This window comes from Choloepus didactylus, chromosome 2 (assembly GCF_015220235.1).
Source record: "Choloepus didactylus isolate mChoDid1 chromosome 2, mChoDid1.pri, whole genome shotgun sequence".
NCBI lineage: Eukaryota > Metazoa > Chordata > Mammalia > Pilosa > Megalonychidae > Choloepus > Choloepus didactylus.
In genome coordinates this window covers 114,892,790-114,915,771 of record NC_051308.1, presented here as the reverse complement: position 1 = coordinate 114,915,771, position 22,982 = coordinate 114,892,790, and the positions used below count along the sequence as shown (strand labels likewise).

Here is a 22,982-nt window from a genome sequence, read left to right as displayed (position 1 = left end):
AACATGGATGAACCTTGAAGACATAATGCTGAGCGAAATAAGCCAGGCACAAAAAGAGAAATATTATATGCTACCACTAATGTGAACTTTGAAAAATGTAAAACAAATGGATTATAATGTAGAATGTAGGGGAACTAGCAGTAGAGAGCAATTAAGGAAGGGGGAACAATAATCCAGGAAGAACAGATAAGCTATTTAACGTTCTGGGGATGCCCAGAAATGACTATGGTCTGTTAATTTCTGATGGTTGTAGTAGGAACAAGTTCACTGAAATGTTGCTATATTATGTAACTTTCTTGGGGTAAAGTAGGAACATGTTGGAAGTTAAGCAGTTATCTTAGGTTAGTTGTCTTTTTCTTACTCCCTTGCTATGGTCTCTTTGAAATGCTCTTTTATTGTATGTTTGTTTTCTTTTTAACTTTTTTTTTCATACAGGTGATTTGAAAAAAGAAGGGAAAGTTAAAAAAAAAAAAAAAAAAAAAAAAAAAAGACAAACAAGGGGAAAAAAAAAAAAAAAAGTTGTAGTGCCTCCTTGAGGAGCCTGTGGAGAATGCAGGGGTATTCGCCTACCCCACCTCCATGGTTGCTAACATGACCACAGACATAGGGGACTGGTGGTTTGATGGGTTGAGCCCTCTACCATAAGTTTTACCCTTGGGAAGACGGTTGCTGCAAAGGAGAGGCTAGGCCTCCCTGTATTTGTGCCTAAGAGTCTCCTCCTGAATGCCTCTTTGTTGCTCAGATGTGGCCCTCTCTCTCTGGCTAAGCCAACTTGAAAGGTGAAATCACTGCCCTCCCCCCTACGTGGGATCAGACACCCAGGGAAGTGAATCTCCCTGGCAACGTGGAATATGACTCCCAGGGAGGAATGTAGACCTGGCACCGTGGGACGGAGAACATCTTCTTGACCAAAAGGGGGATGTGAAAGGAAATGAAATAAGCTTCAGTGGCAGAGAGATTCCAAAAGGAGCCGAGAGGTCACTCTGGTGGGCACTCTTATGCACACTTTAGACAACCCATTTTAGGTTCTAAAGAATTGGGGTAGCTGGTGGTGGATACCTGAAACTATCAAACTACAACCCAGAACCCATGAATCTCGAAGACAGTTGTATAAAAATGTAGCTTATGAGGGGTGACAATGGGATTGGGAAAGCCATAAGGACCAAACACCACTTTGTCTAGTTTATGGATGGATGTGTAGAAAAGTAGGGGAGGGAAACAGACAGACAAAGGTACCCAGTGTTCTTTTTTACTTCAATTGCTCTTTTTCACTCTAATTATTATTCTTGTTATTTTTGTGTGTGTGCTAATGAAGGTGTCAGGGATTGATTTAGGTGATGAATGTACAACTATGTAATGGTACTGTAAACAATCGAAAGTACAATTTGTTTTGTATGACTGCATGGTATGTGAATATATCTCAATAAAATGATGATTTAAAAAAAAAAAAAAAAAAAAAAAAAAAAAAAAAAAAAAACACCAATGGAGAAAACCAGACTATGACCAGATACTTTATTTTTATTTATTTATTTTTTTAATCTTCATTTTATTGAGATATATTCACATACCATGCAGTCATACAAAACAAATCGTACATTCGATTGTTCACAGTACCATTACGTAGTTGTACATTCATCACCTAAATCAATCCCTGACACCTTCATTAGCACACACACAAAAATAACAAGAATAATAATTAAAGTGAAAAAGAGCAATTGAAGTAAAAAAGAACACTGGGTACCTTTGTCTGTTTGTTTGTTTGTTTCCTTCCCCTATTTTTCTACTCATCCATCCATAAACTAGACAAAATGGAGTGTGGTCCTTGTGGCTTTCCCAATCCCATTGTCACCCCTCATAAGCTACATTTTTATACAACTGTCTTCAAGATTCATGGGTTCTGGGTTGTAGTTTGATAGTTTCAGGTATCCACCACCAGCTACCCCAATTCTTTAGAACCTAAAATGGGTTGTCTAAAATGTGCGTAAGAGTGCCCACCAGAGTGACCTCTCGGCTCCTTTTGGAATCTCTCTGCCACTGAAGCTTATTTCATTTCCTTTCACATCCCCCTTTTGGTCAAGAAGATGTTCTCCGTCCCACGATGCCAGGTCTACATTCCTCCCCGGGAGTCATATTCCACGTTGCCAGGGAGATTCACTCCCCTGGGTGTCTGATCCCACGTATAGGGGAGGGCAGTGATTTCACCTTTCAAGTTGGCTTAGGTAGAGAGAGAGGGCCACATCTGAGCAACAAAGAGGCATTCGGGAGGAGGCTCTTAGGCACAATTATAGGGAGGCCTAGCCTCTCCTTTGCAGCAACCGTCTTCCCAAGGGTAAAACCTGTGGTAGAGGGCTCAACCCATCAAACCACCAGTCCCCTATGTCTGTGGTCATGTTAGCAACCATTGAGGTGGGGTAGGCCAATACCCCTGCATTCTCCACAGGTTCCTCAAGGGGGCACTACATATTTTTTTCCTTGTTTTTCTGTTTTTCTTTTTTTAACTTTCCTTTCTTTTTTAAATCAACTGTATGAAATATACTTTAAAAAATTGATATTCAGTGTGCTCAAGGAGATGAAGGAAAATACAGAGAAAGAACTAAAAGATATCAGGAAAACAATGAATGAACAATATGAGAATCTTAATAAAAAGATAGAAATTTTAAAAAGGAACCAAACAGACCTACTGGAGTTGAAGACCATAATAACTGAAATGGAAAAATTCCCAGGAGGGTTTCAATAGCAGATTGGAGCTCGCAGAAGAAAGCATCAGCAAACTCTAAAAAAAAAGACAATTGAAATGAATCAGGCCGAGGAGCAGACAGAAAAAAAAATTAAGTTAAAATAGCCTAGGAGATGTGTGGGACATCATTAAATGTACCATTATATACATTATGGGAGTCCCAGAGAAAGGGGCAGAAGGAATATTCAAAGAAACAGTGACAGAAAACTTTCCAAACTTAGCAAAAGATGTAAATATGCACATCCAAGAAGCCCAAACAGGATAAACTTGAAGAAAAATACGCCCTGTCACATACTGATCAAACTGTCAAATTCAGAAGACAAGGAGAGAATTCTGAAAGCTGCAAGAGAAAAGCAACATGTTATGTACAGGGGAGTCCCAATTAGGTTAAGATCAGAAACCATGGAGGCAAGAAGACAGTGAGTTGAAATACTGAGAGAAGATACTTGCCAACTAAGAATTTTATATCTGGTGAGATGTTCTTTCAGAAATGAGGGAGAGATTAAGACGTTCCTAGATAAATCAAACCTGAGGGAGTTCATCACCATTAGACCTGCCCGACAAGCAACGCTAAAGAGAGTTCTTCAGCCTCAAAGGACAGGACACTAGACAGTGATTCAAAGCAGTATAAAGAAAATAAAGACCTTGGGTAAAGGTAACCATTTGGGTAATTATACACGCCAATACTTGCTAGATTGTATTTTTTGGTATGTAACTTCTTCCCTATAGGTGCTATAATGCAAATGCATGAAAAGTAATGGTAAATCTATGGTTTTTAACATTCAGTGTATAAAAATATTTGAAACAAGTACAGAAAAAGGTGGGCAGATGGAAGTGTATAGGAACAGTTGTATGTATATGCTGTTGAAGTCAAGTTGATATCAAATCAGATATGACTGTTATATATTGAGTATGTTAAATTTTAGCCCCATGGCAACCACAAGGAAAATAGATGAAAAATATATGTAGATAGAAATAGAAGGGACTCAATATGGTACAATACAAAAAAATCAAATAAATATGAAAGAAGGCATTAACGAAAGAATTGAGGGACAAAAAGATATAAGACTTATAAAGACTATATAGCAAAATGGCATAAGAAAGTCCTGCATTATCAGTAGTCATTGTAAATGTAAGTAGATTAAACTCTCAGTCAAAAGGCAGAGATGGGCAGAATGGATTAAAAAAAAAAGCATGACCCAACAATATGCTGTCTACGAGAAACTTACCTTAAATTCAAAACCATAAAGTTGAATGTGAAAAGATGGAAAAAAAAAACATATGTCATGAAGGAGTAACCAAAAGAAAGCTATAATATCAGATAAAATAGACTTTAAATCAAAAACTTTACAAAGGACAAAGATGGTCATTATATGCTGATAATGGGGTCAATTCAACAAGAAGATGTAACAATTATAAATATCTATTTGCAGAAAGAAATGGATGGTTCTACATTAATAGTAGGAGGCTTTAATACACCACTCTCAAAAATGGTTAGAACATCTAGTCAGAATATCAATAAGGAAGTATAAGACTTGAATGATACTGTAAACCAACTAGACCTAACAGACATATATAGAACACTTCACACAACAGCAACAACATACATGTTCTTCTTTGGTACACATGGATCATTCTCTAGGATAGACCATATGTTGGGTCACAAAACAAGTCTCAATAAATTAAAAAATATTGAGATTGTACAATGTATCTTCTCCAGCCACAATGGAATGAAGCTAGAAATCAATAACAGAGGGAAAAATGGAAAATTCACAAATATGTGGAAATTAAACAACATACTCTTAAACAACCAATTAGGAAATATCTTGAGGTGAATGAAAACTAATGGGATGCAGCAAGGGCAGTGCTAGAGGGAAATTTATAGCTCAAAATGCTTACATTAAAAAAGTAGAAAGATCTCAAATCAGAGACCTACCTCAAAACTGAAGAACTAGAAAAAGAAGAGAAAACTGAACTCCAAATGAGCAGAAGGAAGGAAATAAAGATTAGAGTTAAATGAAATACAGAATCAAAAAACAGTAGAGAAAATCAACAAAATCAAAAGTTGGTTCTTTGAAAAGATCAATAAAAATGACAAACCTTTAGCTAGACTGACAAAGAAAAAAGAGAGAGGACACAAATTACTAAAATCAGAAATGAAAAGGGAGACATTACTACCAACCCCATAGAAATAAAAAAGCCTATAAGAGGATACTATGAACAACTGTACACCAACAAATTAGATAACCTAGATGAAATGGACATATTCCTAGAAACACACAAACTACCACACTGACTCAGAAAGAAATAGATCTCAAACCAATAACTAGTAAAGAGATTGTATTAGTAATCAAAAAACCTCCCAATAATGCAAGGTGTTAATAAAAGAATGGTATATGGGAATCCTGTATTTTATGCATGATTGTTCTGTAAACCTACAAATTCTCTTAAGAACCTCACCCCCCCCCCCCAAACAAAACAAAACAAAACAAAAACCTCCAACGTAAAGCCCAGGACCAGATGACGTTGCAGGAGAACTTTACCAAATATTCCATGAAGAATTAACACCAATCCTGCTTTTGTTGGTTTGGATCTGTTATATACCCCAGAAAAGCCTATGTTCTTTTAATCCAATCTTGTGGGGCAGAGTTATTGTGAGTGTGACCTTTTGATTAGGTTGATTCCATGGAGATGTGAGCCACCTAATTCAAGGTGGGTCTTAATCCTTTATTGGAGTCCTTTAAGGGAGCTCAGAGAGAGAGAGAGAGAGAGCTTAGAAAGAAAACACCCTGGGAGAAGCAAGAAGGACCCAGAGAAGCTGAGACAGAAGCCAGAGACATTTTGGAGAAAGCCATTGAAACCAGAAGCTAAATCTGGGAGAGAAGAATCAGCAGAGCCAGACATGTGCCTTCCCATGTGACAGAGGAACCCCAGGTGCCATCAGCCTTTCTTCAGAGAAGGTATCATCCTGTTGATGTCTTAATTGGGACATTTTTTTGAATTAATAAACCCCCATTGGAAAAGCCAACCCATTTATGGTATATTGCATTTGGCAGCTTTAGCAAACCAGAACACTGCTTAAACTCTTCCAAAAATATTGAAGTGGAGGGACCACTCCCTAATTCATTCTACGAGGCCAGCATCACCCTCATACTAAAGCCAGATAGAGCTCCAACAAGAAAAGAAAATTGCAGACCAATATCTCTTATGAATATAGGTGCAAAAATTCTCAACTAAATACTAGCAAACCAAATCCAACAGACACATTAAAAGAATTATACAACATGATCAAGTGGGACTTAAACTGGTATGTAAGGGTAAGAAAACATAAGAAAATAATTAATGTAATACAGTATATTAACAGAATGAAGGAAAAATTTCACTTGATCATCTCAACTGATGAACTGATGCAGAAAAGGCATTTGACAAAACCCAGCACCCCTTTTGATAAAAACACTTAGAAAACTAGGAATATTAGGAAACATCTTCAACTTGAGAAGGGGCATATATGAAAAACCCAAAGCTCTCATCATACTTAATGGTGAAAGATGCAAAGCTTTCCTTCTATGATCAGGAAAGACAAGGATGCCCACTGTCACCACTGTTATTCCACATTGTACTGGAAGTTCTGTGAGAACAGTTAGACAAAAAAAAGGAAGGAAGGAAGGAATGGAGGGAAGGAGGAAGGAAGGAAGGAATCCAAATTGGAAAGGAAGAAGTAAAACTTTCCCTCTTTGCATATGACATGATCCTATATACAGAAAATCCCCAAAAATCCTCAACAAAGCTCCTAGAGTTAATGAATTCAGCAAAGTGGCAGGGTACATGATCAACACCAAAGTGTTTCTATACAGTAGTAATGAACATTTGGAAGAAGAAATCAAGAAAAAATTCCATTTACAACAGCAACGAAAAATCCAGTATCTAGGAATAAATCTAATCAAAGATGTAAAAGACTTGTACCCAGAAATCTACAAAATATTGCTAAAAGAAATCAAAGAAGACCTAAGTAAATGGAGGAACGTTCCATGTCTATGGATTGGAAGACTAAGTATTATTAAGATGTCAGTTCTACCCAAAGTGATTTATAGATTCAATGCAACCCCAATAAAAATTCCCATGGTCTTCTTTGCCAAAATAAAAAAGCCAATCATCAAATTTATATGGAAGGGTAAGGGACTCCAAATAGCCAAAGCCATCTTGACAAAGACGACGAAGTTGGAACACTCACACTTCCAAATGTTAAAACTTAATACAAAACTACAGTAATCAATATAGCATGGCACTGGCACAAGGACAGTCATGTAGACCAGTGGAATCTAATTGAGAGCTCAGAACTCAACCCTCATGTTTATGGTTCACTGATTGTTGACAAGGAGCAAAGACCATTCAAGTGGGAAAGAAGAGTCGCTTTAACAAATGGTGCTTGGAAAACTGGATCTCCATTTGCAAAAGAAATGAAGATGGACCTCTACCTCAGATGACCTTTCCAACTTGAAATAGATCAAAGGCCTAAAGAACTATAAATCCTAAAAGAAAACATCTGGAAACATCTTCAGCACCTTGAGTTAGGCAATGGTTCCTTAGTCACAAGCAATAAAAGAAAAAATAGATAAGTGGGACTTCATTAAATTAGAAGCTTTTGTTTCTCAAAGGACTTTAACATGAAAATAAAAAGACAACCTTCAAAATAGGAGAAAATATTTGGAAACCACATATCTGATAAGGGTTTAATATCCAGAATAAATAAAGAAATCCTTATACTAAACAACGAGAAGACAAACAACCCATTTTAAAAATGGGCCAAAGACTTTAGATTAGACATTTCTCCAAAGATCTACACATGAAAAGTTGTTCAACATCATTATCCATTAGGGAAATGCAAATCAAATCACAATGAGATACCATTTCACACCCATTAGAATGGCTACTATTAAAAAAAAATGGAAAATTACTAATGTTGGGGAGGATGCAGAGAAATATGAACACTCATTCATTGCTAGTAGGAGCTGTAGCTGCTGTGGAAGATAGTTTCAAGTTCCTAAAAAAGTTATGTATAGAATTACTGTATGTCCTGGCAATCCCACTTCTAGGTATATACCCAGAAGAATTGAAAGCAGGGACTCGAACATATATTTGTACGCTGTTGTTCATAGCGACATTATTCACATTTGCCAAAAGGTGGAAGCACCCCAAGTGTCCAGCAAATGACAAAAGGATAAACAAAATATGACATGTATACACAATGAAATATCATTCAGCTGTAGAAAGGAATGAAGTTCTGATACCTGCAGCAACATGCATGAACCCTGAAGACATCTTATTGAGTGAAATAAGCCAGACACAAAAGCACAAATATTGTATGATCTCACTGATAGGAAATAATTAGAATAAGCAAACTCATAGAATTGAAATCTAGAATATAGGTTTCCAAGGGACAGGGTTGGGGGGGAACTTAAGTACAGAGCTTCTATTTGGGATGATGGAACAGTTTTGGTAATGGATGGTGTTGTTGGTAGTACGACATTGGGAGTGTAATCAACACCACTGAATTATATATTTGGATATGGTTAAAAGGAGAAATTTGGGGTTGTATATACGTTACTAGAATAAAAACTTTTTAGAAAATCATGGAACTGCACAATGCAGTGAAGCCTAAGTTAAACCATGGTCTGTTGTCAATAGTTATAAAAATGTGCTTTCATCAATTTAGCAGAGCAATGCAAGGTGTTAATAATAGGGTGGTATATAGGAATTCTGTATTTTACGTATGATCTGTGAACCCACAACTTTTATATATATATATATATGTATGCAAGGACTGCACAGTTTTCCTAACTACCTTCTGAGAGACTAATTGTTATCAGCTATTGTTTATCTCATGTAAAGTATTTTTTTAACTCGTAAATGTTTGATGATAGGATTATCTCCTGCCCAGGCAGGGTGTGGGGAGTGAGGGGAGCTGTGGGAAAGAGGAAGGCCAGCCTGAACTCTTCTTTTTTGTGGAATTAAGAGAGTGAATTTTTGGAAGATGGTCTGAGGATGAGGAAGAAGGTTTTGGGAATGAGAAACTGCTACAGATTAGTAGAAGTCTTATTTGAGCAAGTAATTTAGCCTTTCTGAGCATCAGTTCCCATTTTTGTGAAAAGGAGCCATGAAATGTTCCTCGTAAATTTGCTGTGGGTATTCAGGTAATATAAGAGCTCTGTATAAGAGTTTTAGAAATAGAAGATATCTTTTATTTTTCCTAGTAATCAGTTTTCACAAGCAGATTTTCCTATCCTAAATATTTTGGATTTAGGACAATACTAAGATTATTTTGACTTCTCAGAATGAAGTAGCTGTGTGATAAAGAAGCTTGTTATGTCTGTTTCAGATTCCACGATTTGGATAATTTGGTTGGTATTGTATCAGGTTTTTTTTTTGTTTTTTTTTTTTTTTGTATCTATTCTTTACCTTCTCAGAGCAGAAGGAGAGAAAGGGAAGATTGAGGCTGTAGCACTGATAAGGCTGTGAATTTTGGAAAGAAATTTCTGCCTTAGAGGCATTATGTAGTTGTGGACTTTCTACAAGTACTTGTTGGTTTCAGCTACAATGCCCCCGGAGACCCCACTAACCCCGGCTAGCAAAAGTGCCCTAAATAAAAGCCTGAGGCCCAAAGGCCCCTGACAGTTGCAGCTACCTCCCCATGGTTTAGAAAGAGCTGCTCTTAACTGCATGGTACATAGCACCCACCTGCAACAGAGGTCCCCCTTTGGTTGCCCCTACAATTGGGGTGGTTTGGCACACCCTCTTATGATTAAGGGATTCCTTTAGGGCAGGACTGGCTGGAGCTACAGGGACAGATGTGGAAAAGGAGACTGTATTTTTAACTTTGTGATATGTGGTTGGATACAAGGATCAGTGCATGGACCCATGAACACTGTGCTCCCATTGTGCCCCATCAACCTGGGTGCCATGTTTATGTGCAGAAATGGGAGGCCTTGTCTTTTTTTTTTTTTTTTTGTCTGGATAAAAATTTAGTTCTGTATTATGGAAAATTTCAAACATATGAAAGACTGAAGAGAATAGTATAATCTCACAGTTTCAATAATGATCAATTTATGGCCAATATTGTTTCACCTATAGCTCACCCACTCTCTCCTATCCCGGATTATTTTTTAGCAAATCCAAGACATTGTATCATTTCACAGGAAAATTGTAATCTTGTTTCTTCAGCCTGGGCCCCCTAGAATAAGTCACATGAAGCAGACACCACCCAGACCTGTTGCTTGGTGCCAAACCCAGCTGAATCGCTTGGTGCCAAACCCAGCTGAATCAGGCCAGAATCAGCCCAAACCAACCAATCCACAGACCCAGGAGTGGAAAAATAAATATTCATTTTTGTGATTTTGAGGTTGTTTGTTATGCAGCATTACTTTGGCAATAGTTAACCAAAATTTATGGTGGGGATAAGTTGGATGGTGGAAATATGGTAGATTTTTCATTTTCCATCTTTGTGCTTTTTGTGTTTTCCATATTTTGTCCTTTCAGCGTAGTATTATCTTTTTTTTGTTTGTTTTTGTGTTTTTTTGTTTGTTTGTTTGTTTGCTTTTTTCCTTCCCCCATTTATCTGCTCATCCATCCATAAACTAGACAAAGGGGAGTGTGGTCCATATGGCTTTCCCAATCCCATTGTCACCCCTCATAAGCTACATTTTTATACAATCATCTTCAAGATTCATGGGTTCTGGGTTGTAGTTTGATAGTTTCAGGTATCTACCACCAGCTACCCCAATTCATTAGAACCTAAAAAGGGTTGTCTATATTGTGCCTAAGAGAGCCCACCAGAGTGACCTCTTGGCTCCTTTTGGAATCTCTCTGCCACTGAAGCTTATTTCATTGCCTTTCACTTCCCCCTTATGGTCAAGAAGATGTTCTCCATCCCATGATGCTGGGTCTACATTCCTCCCTGGGAGTCATATTCCATGTTGCCAGGGAGATTCACTCCCCTGGGTGTCTGATCCCATTGAGGGGAGGGAGGCCTTGTCTTTGAGTTCCATTCCTATCCATGGGGCTGGCTTGTTCCAGGCTAGTGTGTTTCATTCAAGGACTTTTCTCAGTCACTTCTAGTGAATTAGACTCCCTGGTCTACTTTTCTGAACTTGTGGGTAGGAAGGTCAAGATCATCAATTACCATGAAAATAACCTGCCATTAAGCCTGGCTTTCCTGTTCTACAGGCTACATGCTGTCAGGAGGGATTTGCAGTGAGTTTGTTTTAGACAGGGCTGGTGTGCAGCATGGACACGTACCATTACACATCAGCCTGTGCTTTGCTTTCTCTTCCCTGATTCTGACCTTGGAAAGAGCTGGCAAACTGGCTGCTGGTGTTCTGTTTTCCCAGGGCTGGCTAGGCTTTCTAGAGGTTACCTGGATCCTTTTTCAGTAAGCAGCTGGGGAGTCAGTGTGGAATAATTGGGGAACATTGAAATGGATGGAAAGGAAACTGAATTTTAATGCTCACCTGTCACTAGCTGTGAACGTTGAATAGGTCAGTTGACCTTTACTTGTGAAAAGAGTGGGTTGAACTAGCTGAAAATATATTGCATTCACAATTTTATTGAGCAGTTACTATGTGCTAAGTACTGTGGTGAGCTCTGGAAATGTAATGGTGCTCAAGGTCTCTGCCATCAGGAAGCTGACAGTCTACTGGAAGATACACACAAGTAACCAGGCAAAGCTGATAAGTACTAATCTAAGACCTGAAGGATGAGTAGGAGATGGAAAGTGTGAGGGAAGTAAGAAAGTGTCTCATTTTTGATAAAAGACCAATTCTTCCTGGTGCTTAGCAGCCTTTCCAGATGCCATTTTGTCTTTTGTAAGTGGGCTGAAATATTGCTTGAAGTAAGGATGGGAAGAGTTGGAGAAAAAGAAGGAAGGACATGGAGATGTCCTCCCCTGGATTATTTGCTTTTGAATTAGTCAGAAAGCTACATCATTGGGTTAAGTTTTGATGGTACTGGAGGACTGATGGGAATGTAGAAGAATTCAGCCATCTGGAAAAGCAGTGCTTCTGGGTTCCAGGTTTCACTTTAAAGGAGTGCTCAATTAATTATCTGCCAATTAACCCTGCAAATAGGGTTAATCTGCCTGAGACTTCCGAGGTGGTCCTAGAACAGTGCATGGAAGGTAGCAATATACCCAACAGTGTTGTCTCCTTTCTCCCATCACTGCTCCAGAGCCACCCTCGGCTCCTGGGGTCTTTTCAAAGGTTTATATCTATGTTTGCTCTTTTTTTCCTCCCATTTAATGTGTCCCAATCCCATGTTATAGATGAAACTCAGCCGGTACCAGAGAGAAGCAGACGAGAATAATGTGGCCCTTCAGAGAGCAGAGGACAGATTGGAGCAGAAAGATGTGCAAGTTGGAGAGCTACAGAGGCGCTTGTTAGAGATGGAGATGGTAATTATTGGAGTCTTGCTTTTCAATTCCTAGACTCAGGCTGGAAGGGGCTCAAGGATTGACCGAGATGATTACCGAGCCTCTCCTTTTTCAAGCAGCTCCAGAAAAGGACACTTCACAGCAAATACCTTTGAATACTTTTTAGCCTTTAAGGAATGAGAAGGTCTTTCTCTCATCTAACTCTAGCCCTCCTCAACTGGACTTGAAACTCTTCTCCATTTTAGTTGGGTTCTTGTACAGCTGTCCCTTTTGAGCCTGAAGACTGCTCTTAAGAAGCCAGTGGGCTGCTTTCTAGGGGGTTGGCAGCCGTAGCTGGCAGGTGGGCCTGGTAATACAGGGCCAGGCTCTCCCACTGGGCGGCTGGGTGCGGTTTAGTAGTTTCTGTGTGCTGAGGGTGAGAAGGGTTATCCCTGATAGAGGAGGGCACTCCATCAAACCAGCTTGGCCTGCTGCTCTTTGGCAGCTGTTCCAAGCCCAGTAGGGGCTCAGTCCCAGCCCTAGTGCTCATCTTACTCCAAACACAGAAATTGTTGCTTTCTCCTCATCTCAGATTTTCCTTCCTTTGGCCCACTCAGGAGCACCAGGCCTTGCTGGCGAAGGTCAGGGAAGGGGAGACAGCCCTGGAGGAACTTCGGAGCAGGAGCACTGATTGCCGAGCAGAACAGGAAAAGTAAGGGCTGTTGTTCACTGTCAAGTTGAGGTGCAGGTTGGGGCAAGTGGGCCATGCAGGCTGCAGCTCCCATGGTGGCCAGAACTGGGGAAGAAGCTGATGCTGATGTCAGATCTTCCAGCTATGACTCATAATGCAGTTGCTCAGGGCGGGGCCCTGCCCAGGGAGATACTGTTTGGGAAGCTGCCATCTCTGGGGAGTTATTTTCCATGGAGTAGTAACTTAAAGAAAAGGGCCTTATGGTTTTAAAGCCAAGGTCAAGTGAGACCTGATAAAGGATCTGCTGTTGCAGCACATCATCCCACACATTATTACACTGGATATATTATACCGCAGTTTCCTCCCCCCAAAGAAACAAAAAACCAGCTGTGAGCTATTTGAGGGTAAAAACTGATTAACTTCCATACGAGTCTTGCTGACAAAAAATAGAACAAGTGGCTACGTGAGGAGATACTGAACTTCCTGTCACTTGAAGCAATTCAGATAGAAATTGAGAATCACCTGTCAGCAGTGACATTCAGGGGCTCTCGAAGCATCTTTCTAACTCCAAGGCTAGAGGATTTTTCAAATTCCCTTTGATCAGAAGGGATCAGAGGCCCCAGAACAATGAAGCCTGCAGAGCAAAGGTTGGATCATTCTGGACCTGTAGGAATTTGGAAATTCTTTATGCTGTTGGCAGTTAATAAATAAGATCTCAAATGGTAAATCACATTTGACATCAGCATATAGGGTCTGGTCTTCATTCTATAAGTTGGATCTTTTTTGGTTCAATAGACATTGCCTGAAGGGCCTACCTAGAACCAGGACTAGACACTGTGCCAGGTGCTGGGAATCCCAAGGTTAACAAGACACAATTCTTACCTTCCAGGATCCCCCTCCATCTTCTGGGGGTGTTCTCTCTTCTTTGAAACAGCCTAGATCTAGGCCTCCCTGGCATGGAAAACTCAGACATCTTATTGTAGCCTCCTTCCTGATGACTTCATATCAAAATTACTTTAAGTTACTCAGTTTTCTCTCTTCGTCTGTGGCAGAGTGTTCCTCAGCTGGTGACCAAGAGAGAGGAGGAGGGAGAGAAACAAAGAGGACAGGATAATCCAAACTGAGGCTTGGGAAAGGCAAGTGAGAGCTATGCAGTATAAATGCTGATTTGCTAAATAAATGAAGGTTGAGAAATAGGGCATTAGAGAGTTGAGCGTTGGCACCCGGAAAGTTAAAGTTTAGGAAGGATGTTCTGCTCAGATTGCCTTGCTAAAGAACTGCCCACATTCTGGCAGCATGCACTTGTCAGCTTCCTCAGGCAGAACCAGGGAGTATTAGATACAAGCAGTTCCTAAGTGGTCTGAGCTCCCAAACATTCTCCCCAGTGGCCTGACCTTCAGGGATCTTGGCCCAGTTTGCTTAGAAGATGCACAGGAAACAACAGTGGTATGGGAGTCAGGAGACACAGAAACAGAATCATGTGAGGAGGCTGTAAAGATCCTCAAATCCTATCTCCCTCCTGCTATAAGATCCCTGCCAACAGCTTGATGATACTGGATATAATAATCCCGGCTCCTTTTTGAATCTTTCCATTAATAGGGAGCTCCTTACACATGAGGCAGCCCACTTTCTCTCTCTTTAATACCGAGAGCAATCTACCTGTGTTAGCACAAAAACTGCTTCCTTGAAACATCTACCTACTGGCTTTGGTTTTGCCCTCAGGAGCTATACAGAAGAATTTATCCCTTCTAACTTTTCTGAGGCTCAGTTTCCTCATTTGGACTAGATGATCTCTGATGATGCTTCCAATGTGATAGTCTAAGGTGTCCCACCACCTATTCTTCTGGACAGCCCACTCCTTAGGTGGAGGGAGTCACACCTGATGGAAACCTTTCCCGTCTAAGGTGCTTTTTGTGACCATGTGAGAAGGCATCTTTTCTTCTTGTCTCAGCCTTCTGGTCTTTATCCCCAGAGCTGCTAACCTGGAAAAGGAAGTGGCTGGGTTGCGGGAGAAGATCCATCACTTGGATGACATGCTTAAGAGCCAGCAGCGAAAAGTCCGGCAAATGATAGAGCAGGTAAGCAGAGTCAGGTCTTAATTTGTCTTGGGTTACCCCATTGATTCTAGCCTTATTTTCCTGTCAAATTTTAGCTTTTATTTATTTATTCTCCTAGGGTGCTTGGTTTATAGCTCATGGTTTCCCATGAAACATAGGGAGCTACCAATTACTAGAGTTTAGATTACTTGGATTTTCTTTTCTCCCATCTTTCCCCTACTTTTTTTGGCTTCTTTTCTCCAATAGAAAAAGGTTAGTCTTTCAGATACTTCTGTGAGTAGTGCTGGTACATGAGTAATTGAGTCACAACAAACTCAATTATCTGTGTGCAGATGATCAATCTTTGTGCCTTATGTCTTCCCCCGCATGAGCTTTTTGCACACTCAGGATATGCCTATTTGTTTGAAAACTTAAGACCTCAAATTGTAAGTCCATGAGGACTGGGATTTTTATTTGTTTTGTTCATGGCTGTTTCCTGCAGTCTAAAACAGGGTCTGTCATATAGTAAGCATGCAATAAATATTTCTTGGTTGAATAAATGATTCATATCGCCCAAAGCCAAATGGAATGGTTTTGTATCATCCATTATTTTGGAATATCAGGGTGGTGTACCCTTCATATCCTCCACCCCTGGGGTAATCAAGAGTTAAATATTGATTGAAATGAGGCTTTTGTAGAAAAGCTAAGCAGATCACATGAGAAGTACAAAGCTTTGCCTTTCATCTCTGCTGACTTCTCTAGCAGCTGGGGTGAAGTTTAATGAACATGTGATGAGTTATTTCAAAATGAGCTCCAGTGTCTCCCACATCTTTGCAGCTTCAAAATTCAAAAGCAGTGATCCAGTCAAAGGACGGGACCATCCAGGAGCTCAAGGAGAAAGTCGCCTATCTGGAAGCAGAGGTGTGTGTGCTGGGCAGCCTCTGGAAGGGGAGCAGGGCTCTCAAGGGGAAGACTGGAGCTAAAGGAGGTTATTGAGGGTGTCTTGGTCTGTCTAGTTGCTGCTTGGAAGTGAGTATCTGGGATGGTTGGCTGATCTTCAGTGCAACTGAGCAAACATTTTCTGATAACCTCCAGGGAGTTGCTAACAATGGTGAGCTCTGTCCCTGCCCTTAAGGGTCATGTCATCATGGTACAAGCCCCATGCCATGGCAGCATGGAGGCAAACCCTTAATTCTGACCTTGTGGGCTTGGTCAGAGGAGCTAGCAATGGAGCTGGGCTTTGAAGAAGAAGGCATTTTCTAGGTGAAGTCTTCTCCATGGCTGAGGTTTGGGCTTGATTAGCTAATGAATTGCCTTCATAGCTTTATTTCTGCTTTACTGCAGAGCCCTTCCCATCTATTGACTACCTAAAGATTCCTGTGTAACCACTATGTGAAGATCCCTTATAGTGGGGGATATACAAAGAAATGGGATGTAGGATTATTTATGTTCAGGGAGTTTGTGGTCTAAAGTTGGAGATAAAATCCAGATAGATACTTATATACTATATAAAATCCATATAGACACTTATATACAAGGAAATTACATACAAGAAATGTACATACAAGATTTATAGGAAATGGTCAGTGTTGTACAGAGTTATTGGGAGAACACATTCTTGAGGAAGAGAGCAATCTGGAGAAATGAGGATGAAGGGAGAGGACTGGTGTGTGGTAGGGATGGGAGTAACAGCAGCACATGTACAGAGGTGGAAAGACCAGAATGAGCCAGCTGAATGGGACAAATGTCAGTCCAGAAGAAGGCCAATTCTAATCCTATAGTTCGTTTTATAGAATTTAGAGATGCACGACCGGATGGAACATCTGATAGAGAAACAAATTAGTCATGGCAACTTCAGCACCCAGACTCGAGCCAAGACAGAGAACCTGGGCAGGTGAGTGAGTGTGTATAGAGTGGGGCCCAGGGAAGAAGGAAAGAAGAGACAGAGCTATGCAAAACCTTTAGTGCTAAGGTGAGCACAAGGCCCTTTTAATTCCTACTTTACTCTCTCGTCTCTAAGCTGACCCATTCTCCACCAGAACCATTTTCAAACCTAGTTAGAGTAGAACCTGACACCATGACCCCAAGGTGGTCCGAGAATGGCCTCTATAGATATGTGAACCCCCTGAAATATTATCCAACAATTATGTATGGATAATCTGTTCATATTTCTAGGAGAGGGTCTTTTGCTTCCAAGAGATTCACAAAAAGACCCAAAACCTTGAAAAAAGTGAGTATCACAGCTGTACCTGATTCTCAGTTGTTTAATTGTCCCTTCTCTTTTTATTGCCCCTACCACCTGACAAAAGTACCCCACCCCCAAATCTCCTCTTAGATGTCACTGACAATTACTGTACCAAAACATTTGGAACCCGAGATCAGCCAGCACTGAAGTAGGATTCCAGGGGCAAACATGGAGGCTCTGTGAAGGGTGAGCAGCAATATAGCACTCAGTGTTAACAACTTTCTTTTCAGCATTAGGATATCCAAGCCCCCCAGCCCTAAGCCCATGCCTCTCATCCGAGTGGTGGAAACATGAGCCGCATGGAGACGGACGCCGCTGTTGCTGCCTCTTGCCTGGGAGAAGCCCACCACCCTTGTAGGCTGTTAGAATTGATTTTTGACTTCCTGATTGTTCCCTGGCTGCACTCAGGGCTTCAGGTTCATGTGTCCTGTTTCCAGACTCCTCTCCTCCATATGCCGGGCATATGGAAGATGAACATCTCCTCTGGATGCTCCAGCCCTTTGGAAGAAGTTATCCTGCCAGCAGGAGCCAGGGCAGTATCCTTATGACCATAGTTACTATTTTCCTCTATAGAAGAGCCTCCCTTCTATTGTAGACTGGAGTTCAGCTGCCCCAGAATCCAGGCCCTCATTGGGTCAGGAACGATGACAAAAGCTGCCTCAGCCCTAACAACTGGAGACAAAGATATCCGCGGTGATTGGAGAGTGATTGGAGAGTGTCCCGGGGGAATGAAGTTGCCTCTGCAAACACAACTCAGTTGTTAGTCACCAACTGTTTCTTTTTCTAGTGCCTCCGCCCTCAGCCCTTGCTGACCTGGGCCTCCTACAGGTAGACAGTGGGGCTACCTTTCATGGCCTGGGCAGAGTCCATGGACCTAAACTTTGACTGGACAGCCTTGTTTTCCTGGGGAGAAGGGAATGTACATTCAAGGAGTAGCTTTTAGCAGAAAAATTCTCAAGGGCTGCCAACAGATACGTGTGACTTCTCTCTGCTGTGAAGACTCCCAGAATTTCTTAGGGTTTCCCCCACAGATGCAGCACAAGGTACATCTCAGTGTTCCTGACCCAGAACCTAAAATTATGTTTTCCCTGGGTTACATCAGTCCCAGCAAAACCCTAGTTGTATTTATTTTACTAAGTTATTGGTGTTTTTGCTTACATCTGGCAGTCGATTTAATACCAAAGTTCTGCAGCCTTCTCTTGTGGTGTTCGGATGTGCTCAAAACTGGAAAAAGAGAGTTCCCACTGGACTTGTTGATTTCACAGTGATATTGTTATAAACCTTTTGCTTAGTTTCTTCTATCTACTCCTTTGCTCTCTTCCTCCTCCAAACCTGATCTGTATCTCAGGAAGGCAAGTATATTTTCCCTGAGGCATTGGAGTCTGAGTGTATGTTATTTGGGGGAAGAGGCCCATCAAGACTCTTCTGGGGAGAGATCGAGTTCTTCCCTTGCCCCTCTGCTCCGCATCAGTCTAATCTCCTGGCTTGGAATGACCCTGGAGCTCAGTGTGCTTTCTGTAGGGCCCTTCCTGCAGCCTAAAGGAGAGGAGCATCAGAGACTGGAAACAGAAAAGTTAAAAAGACACAAGAATTAAACCTTTAAACTCTAGTTGGTGTAAAACCAGAAGCCGTAAGTCTTGTGTTTCTGTGTGTGAGGACTGGGCTCTCGTTCTAGCTCGTCCATAATAGTGTTCGGTTTTCGGGGACTTCAGGCAGTTTCCTCATTTATAAAATATGAGGGACTTGGACCAGATGATCTCCCTGGTCCCTTCTAGTTGTGATATTTTTTTTTTCTGTGACATATTCTTTGTATGGCAAATTTAATAAATTATGTTAATGTGTCTCTGAGCGCCTGGCCTGGTTTCCTTTCACTTTTGGGGGAGGATGAGAGAACATAATTTCATTGCCTCTTGAAGATGGTTGCCATGCTGTTCACATCTGAAAGGTGTGATCCAAACATCCCAAGCACTGTGACAGAAGAGTTAGAATGTCCCCTTTTATCTTAGTTTTGCCAGGGTGGCTATGACAAATACCACAGAACTGGTTGACTTAAACTATAGGAATGTATTGTCTCACAGTTTTGAAGGCTAGAGGTTCAAAATCAAGGTGTCAACAGGATCAGACTTTCTCTGAAGTCAGGAGCATTATGCTGATGGCTTGCTGGCAGTCAGTCTCTGCCTCCCACCCATGATGCTCTGTCTTTTAGCCCCTTATCTGGCTTCTGTTAATTGACTGCATCTGAATTTCCCCTATTTATAAAGATTTCAGTCATATTGGATTAGGGCTCACCCTGATTCAATTTGGCATTCATCTTAAATAGTATCTTTGAAGCTCCCATTTACAAATTTGTCTCAGCTTCCACACCTACAGGATCTGGGATTAAACTTGAACATGTCTTGAGGGTGGGGTGGGGGCCATGATTCAATCCCCAACACCTCTCAAGCAGCTCAGCTCTGTGGTCAGGGTCTTCATTTGTAGGAGGTGGCCCCTGGTGTTAGCTTTGACCCTGTCCAACTGTTGCGGTAACTTTGTGGGATCCCCAAGCTTGGCCAGTTTGTGCCTTCCTTATTTGGAAAAGAGCTGGTAAGAGGTAGAAGTATTGTGATTACTTGGAGATTTACCAATCAGCACTGGAAGTAGATGAGTAACCACATCCTTTGCAAAATGAAAAGCACTCTGGAAATGCTGACTGCAGTTGTTTAAGGGTTTAGTTTTGGCTGTCTCAGGACATCACTCAATTAGTCCAGTGATTTTTTTTTTTTCTGCCAAGAATGCATTTGACTACAGAACTGAATGGGGACATAGCAGAATCTACACAAATCCTCTCTGAACCAAAGACACTAGAAATGCAATTCCCCTGTTGCCGTTTCCTTTCACCTTCAATTGAAAGAGTGTTAATGTTTCTCTTACTACTTTTCTTCCCTGTTCTCCTTCTCAGCTAATTTATACCCCAGGCTTCAGGATGCATTGGAGACCTTCCATTTCAAATCTGGATTTGTCTCCTGACCCCCTGGGATTCTCTTCTTTCTGTAGCAGTCTTGCTTGGATGGGAATATCTAGACTGTGCTTGTTCTCAGAATATTAACAGGGTGGGGTTGACTAAGGTGCCAAGATGACTGACAAGTTTGGAGGAAGAGAGGAATGAGTATGCTGTCATACGGGAAAGGGAGTCTCTCAAATTGGGCCTCATGGACTTGGTTGGGTGAGCAGAGATTTGGATTGGAGATGCTGATGTGGTCCGGAGACATTTCTGAGACTAGAACTGGGGAGATTCCTTGGACACAAAGGTATTGTAAACTCTGGTGTGTATTTCCCAGAGTTTGGCTGCCTCTCTGCTGGAAGGAGCAGGTGTTCACCACGGGGAATAATTAGGGTCTGTGGGAAGGGAATGTGGTTGGGGGAAAGACACTTTATGTCTTGACAACCTTTTCAATTTAGAGATGGAGAATGGGGGACCAGAAAAGAATGAGAGAGCACAGGGCCTGAGAAAGGGTGTGGTGAGTAAGCTGCTTCTGGCTTCAGAGTCCTATTTATTGCCTGTGTTTTGTCATTTTTAAGCCAACTCCTCTTGCTTTAATATTTTGTGAGGGGAGGATCGAATCTGGCTCCCTGGGACCTTTGCCATGAAGGCCTATTTCTTTGAGCTGGATGTTAAGAGCTGCCCAGACATGACGCTGTCATCAACATCCTCCTGTAAACCTAGAGCATCAGCCCCGACGAGGGAAGAGAAGCTTACAGGAACATTCCTTGCCTCTGAGTGACTGCTCCTGTCCTCCTTCTTCATTTGTCCCTTCCCCTAAACAGAAAAAAAGCCTGATGTTGATATGGTATTTCAACCAGATGGTGCATTAGAACTGTTTTGTTTTTTGTTTTTTTTAAGATTCTAAAGCCAAAAATTGGTTGGCTCATTTTCATCTCTATTTAAAAGTACCTTTCACTATGAAACATTCCAAGATTTACACTGAACATACACTCTGACATGATATGGGCTAAAGCCCTTAATTTGACCAAGGAGGGTAGTGTCCTTTGGGTTGGAAAGCAGTTTTCCCTCTAATCAGCTCTTCAATATGTGTTGCTGTTTTCCGTGGGGCCTCTAATAATCCTCAGAGCCAAGCATTGCTGAGCTTGGGCCTGAGCTTGTTCAGGCTGTGAACCGACAGCAGCTGTTAGCCTAGGGCCCTTGGCCTCTTTTCTGTGCTTCGATTTAGGACTCTGGCTTTGCAAGCAGAAAATTATTTCCTATCTTCCCTGTCCCAGTTCTAAGCATCCTGGCCTTGAAACTCAAAGTTGGAAACCTAAATATTCTCCTGCCTTTCTTTCTCCAAAGAAAATCTTTAATCAGGCTGAAGATAGAGGAGATGTTTGTTAAAGGTGAGTAATCCCTGTGGGTTGGCAGTGAGACCTACTTTGAACTCTGAAATGTGTGTGGCCTTTCTGTTGGATGCTCTCTTGCCCTGGAGCTTTTTGGGACCTGGGATTAAGAGTTGATGGTGGCGGGGTAATTAATTTCCTGATGGGATGTTTTTGCCAAGTCTTTGACCACAGGATCTCAGACAACTGAGGGAAAGGAATTTATTAGTTCTGATTATTTAATTTATCAATTCCCTGCTAAGGAAAGCCTGGATTATGCCCCCAGCCCTGGCCTCCCTCTCACTTGTATTCAAGGCCCCAACCCCCCTATGTCCGCAGCAGTGTTTTCCACACTGTGGGTTACAACCCACTAGTGGGTTATGAAGTCATACAGGTGGTCATGACTGGCATTTAAAAAAAAAATGAAGTGGAATAGAGTGGAAAATATTAGAGGGTATCACATATAGTAAGCTAAAAGGGTATCTTGTGAAATTTTTGTCTGTTTTATATCTACCTATGTGTGTGTGCATGCCTGAACTGGCCTACCATGTAAAATATATTTCTTTGGGTTGTGGTAAAATTTGAAGAATACTGGTCTATAGGACAAACCTTTCTCCTTGGATTTACTGAATCTCAGGGTCAGGAGGTCCAGTGTTAACTTCCTTTCACACTATCTCCCCTTTTTAATCTCTCACACTTTCCCTTAGTAGAAGCAAACCCTTCAGAGATTCAGTCTAGAAGTGTGAAAGCCATCCTTGACTCCTCTTTCCATTCTTTTATCCCTTAACTAGTTTGTCACCATGCTCTGATGTTTCCTCTTTTCCAAGTCCACATACAGCCTCTTCTAAGTCTCTTTTAGCTCAGGTGACCACAGAAGCCATTTCTCACAGCTCCCCGCCTCTAGTCTCTTCCCTGTCCCATATCCACTCTTCTCACCATTGTCTTTTGAATCATCCCCAAACACTATTTTCAGCATGTCAGTTGGGGCTGTTTAGCCAGTATAAAAGAAGACTGATGGGAAACATGATAGCAGTCTTCAAAAAAGATGAGTCTGTCCGGAAGAAAAGAGGAGCTGTTTTGCCCCATATAGCCCCAGAGAGGAAGTTGCAGGGAGAAGCTAAGAAACAAAAGAATGCATTGACAGAGTAGAGTGGGCTGCCTTGTAAAGGAGTTTCTCTACACACACTAGGAATATTCCAATTAGAAAATAAAATAAATAGCATTCATAATAACAAATGCAAAACATCTAGGAATAACCTTCATTTTAAATGTCACTGATCTATGTGAAGAAAATGACCGAACTCTGTTGAGAAATATTAGAACACTTAAGAAAAATGAAGAACATTTTCCTGGATGACAAAGTTAAAACTGTGAAGATTTCAATTCTTCCTTAATTTATTTGTAGGCTGAGTGTAATTACAGTGAAAATCCCAAAAAAGTCTTTTCAGAATGGGAAAGAATTGAAAATTAATCTGGAAGAGTAAACAAGGAAAAAGGCAAATAAAATTTTGTGGAAAGATCTT

The 22,982-nt window shown here is 41.1% G+C and overlaps 1 protein-coding gene across 4 annotated transcripts in view; it reads left to right on the top strand.

Moving 5' to 3' along the window:
- The window catches only part of TUFT1 (tuftelin 1), a 54,371-nt gene extending 35,420 nt beyond the window's left edge, over positions 1-18,951 (top strand). For all 4 annotated transcript variants that reach the window (XM_037825986.1, XM_037825984.1, XM_037825985.1 and 1 more), the window contains 6 exons: positions 12,051-12,179; positions 12,755-12,849; positions 14,801-14,906; positions 15,702-15,785; positions 16,658-16,758; positions 17,340-18,951. In XM_037825986.1, coding sequence (XP_037681914.1) covers positions 12,051-12,179; positions 12,755-12,849; positions 14,801-14,906; positions 15,702-15,785; positions 16,658-16,758; positions 17,340-17,403 — 579 coding nt within the window. In that variant the 3' untranslated portion in view covers positions 17,404-18,951. The remainder of the gene's footprint in view (positions 1-12,050; positions 12,180-12,754; positions 12,850-14,800; positions 14,907-15,701; positions 15,786-16,657; positions 16,759-17,339) is intronic.
- Positions 18,952-22,982: the final 4,031 nt, after the last annotated feature.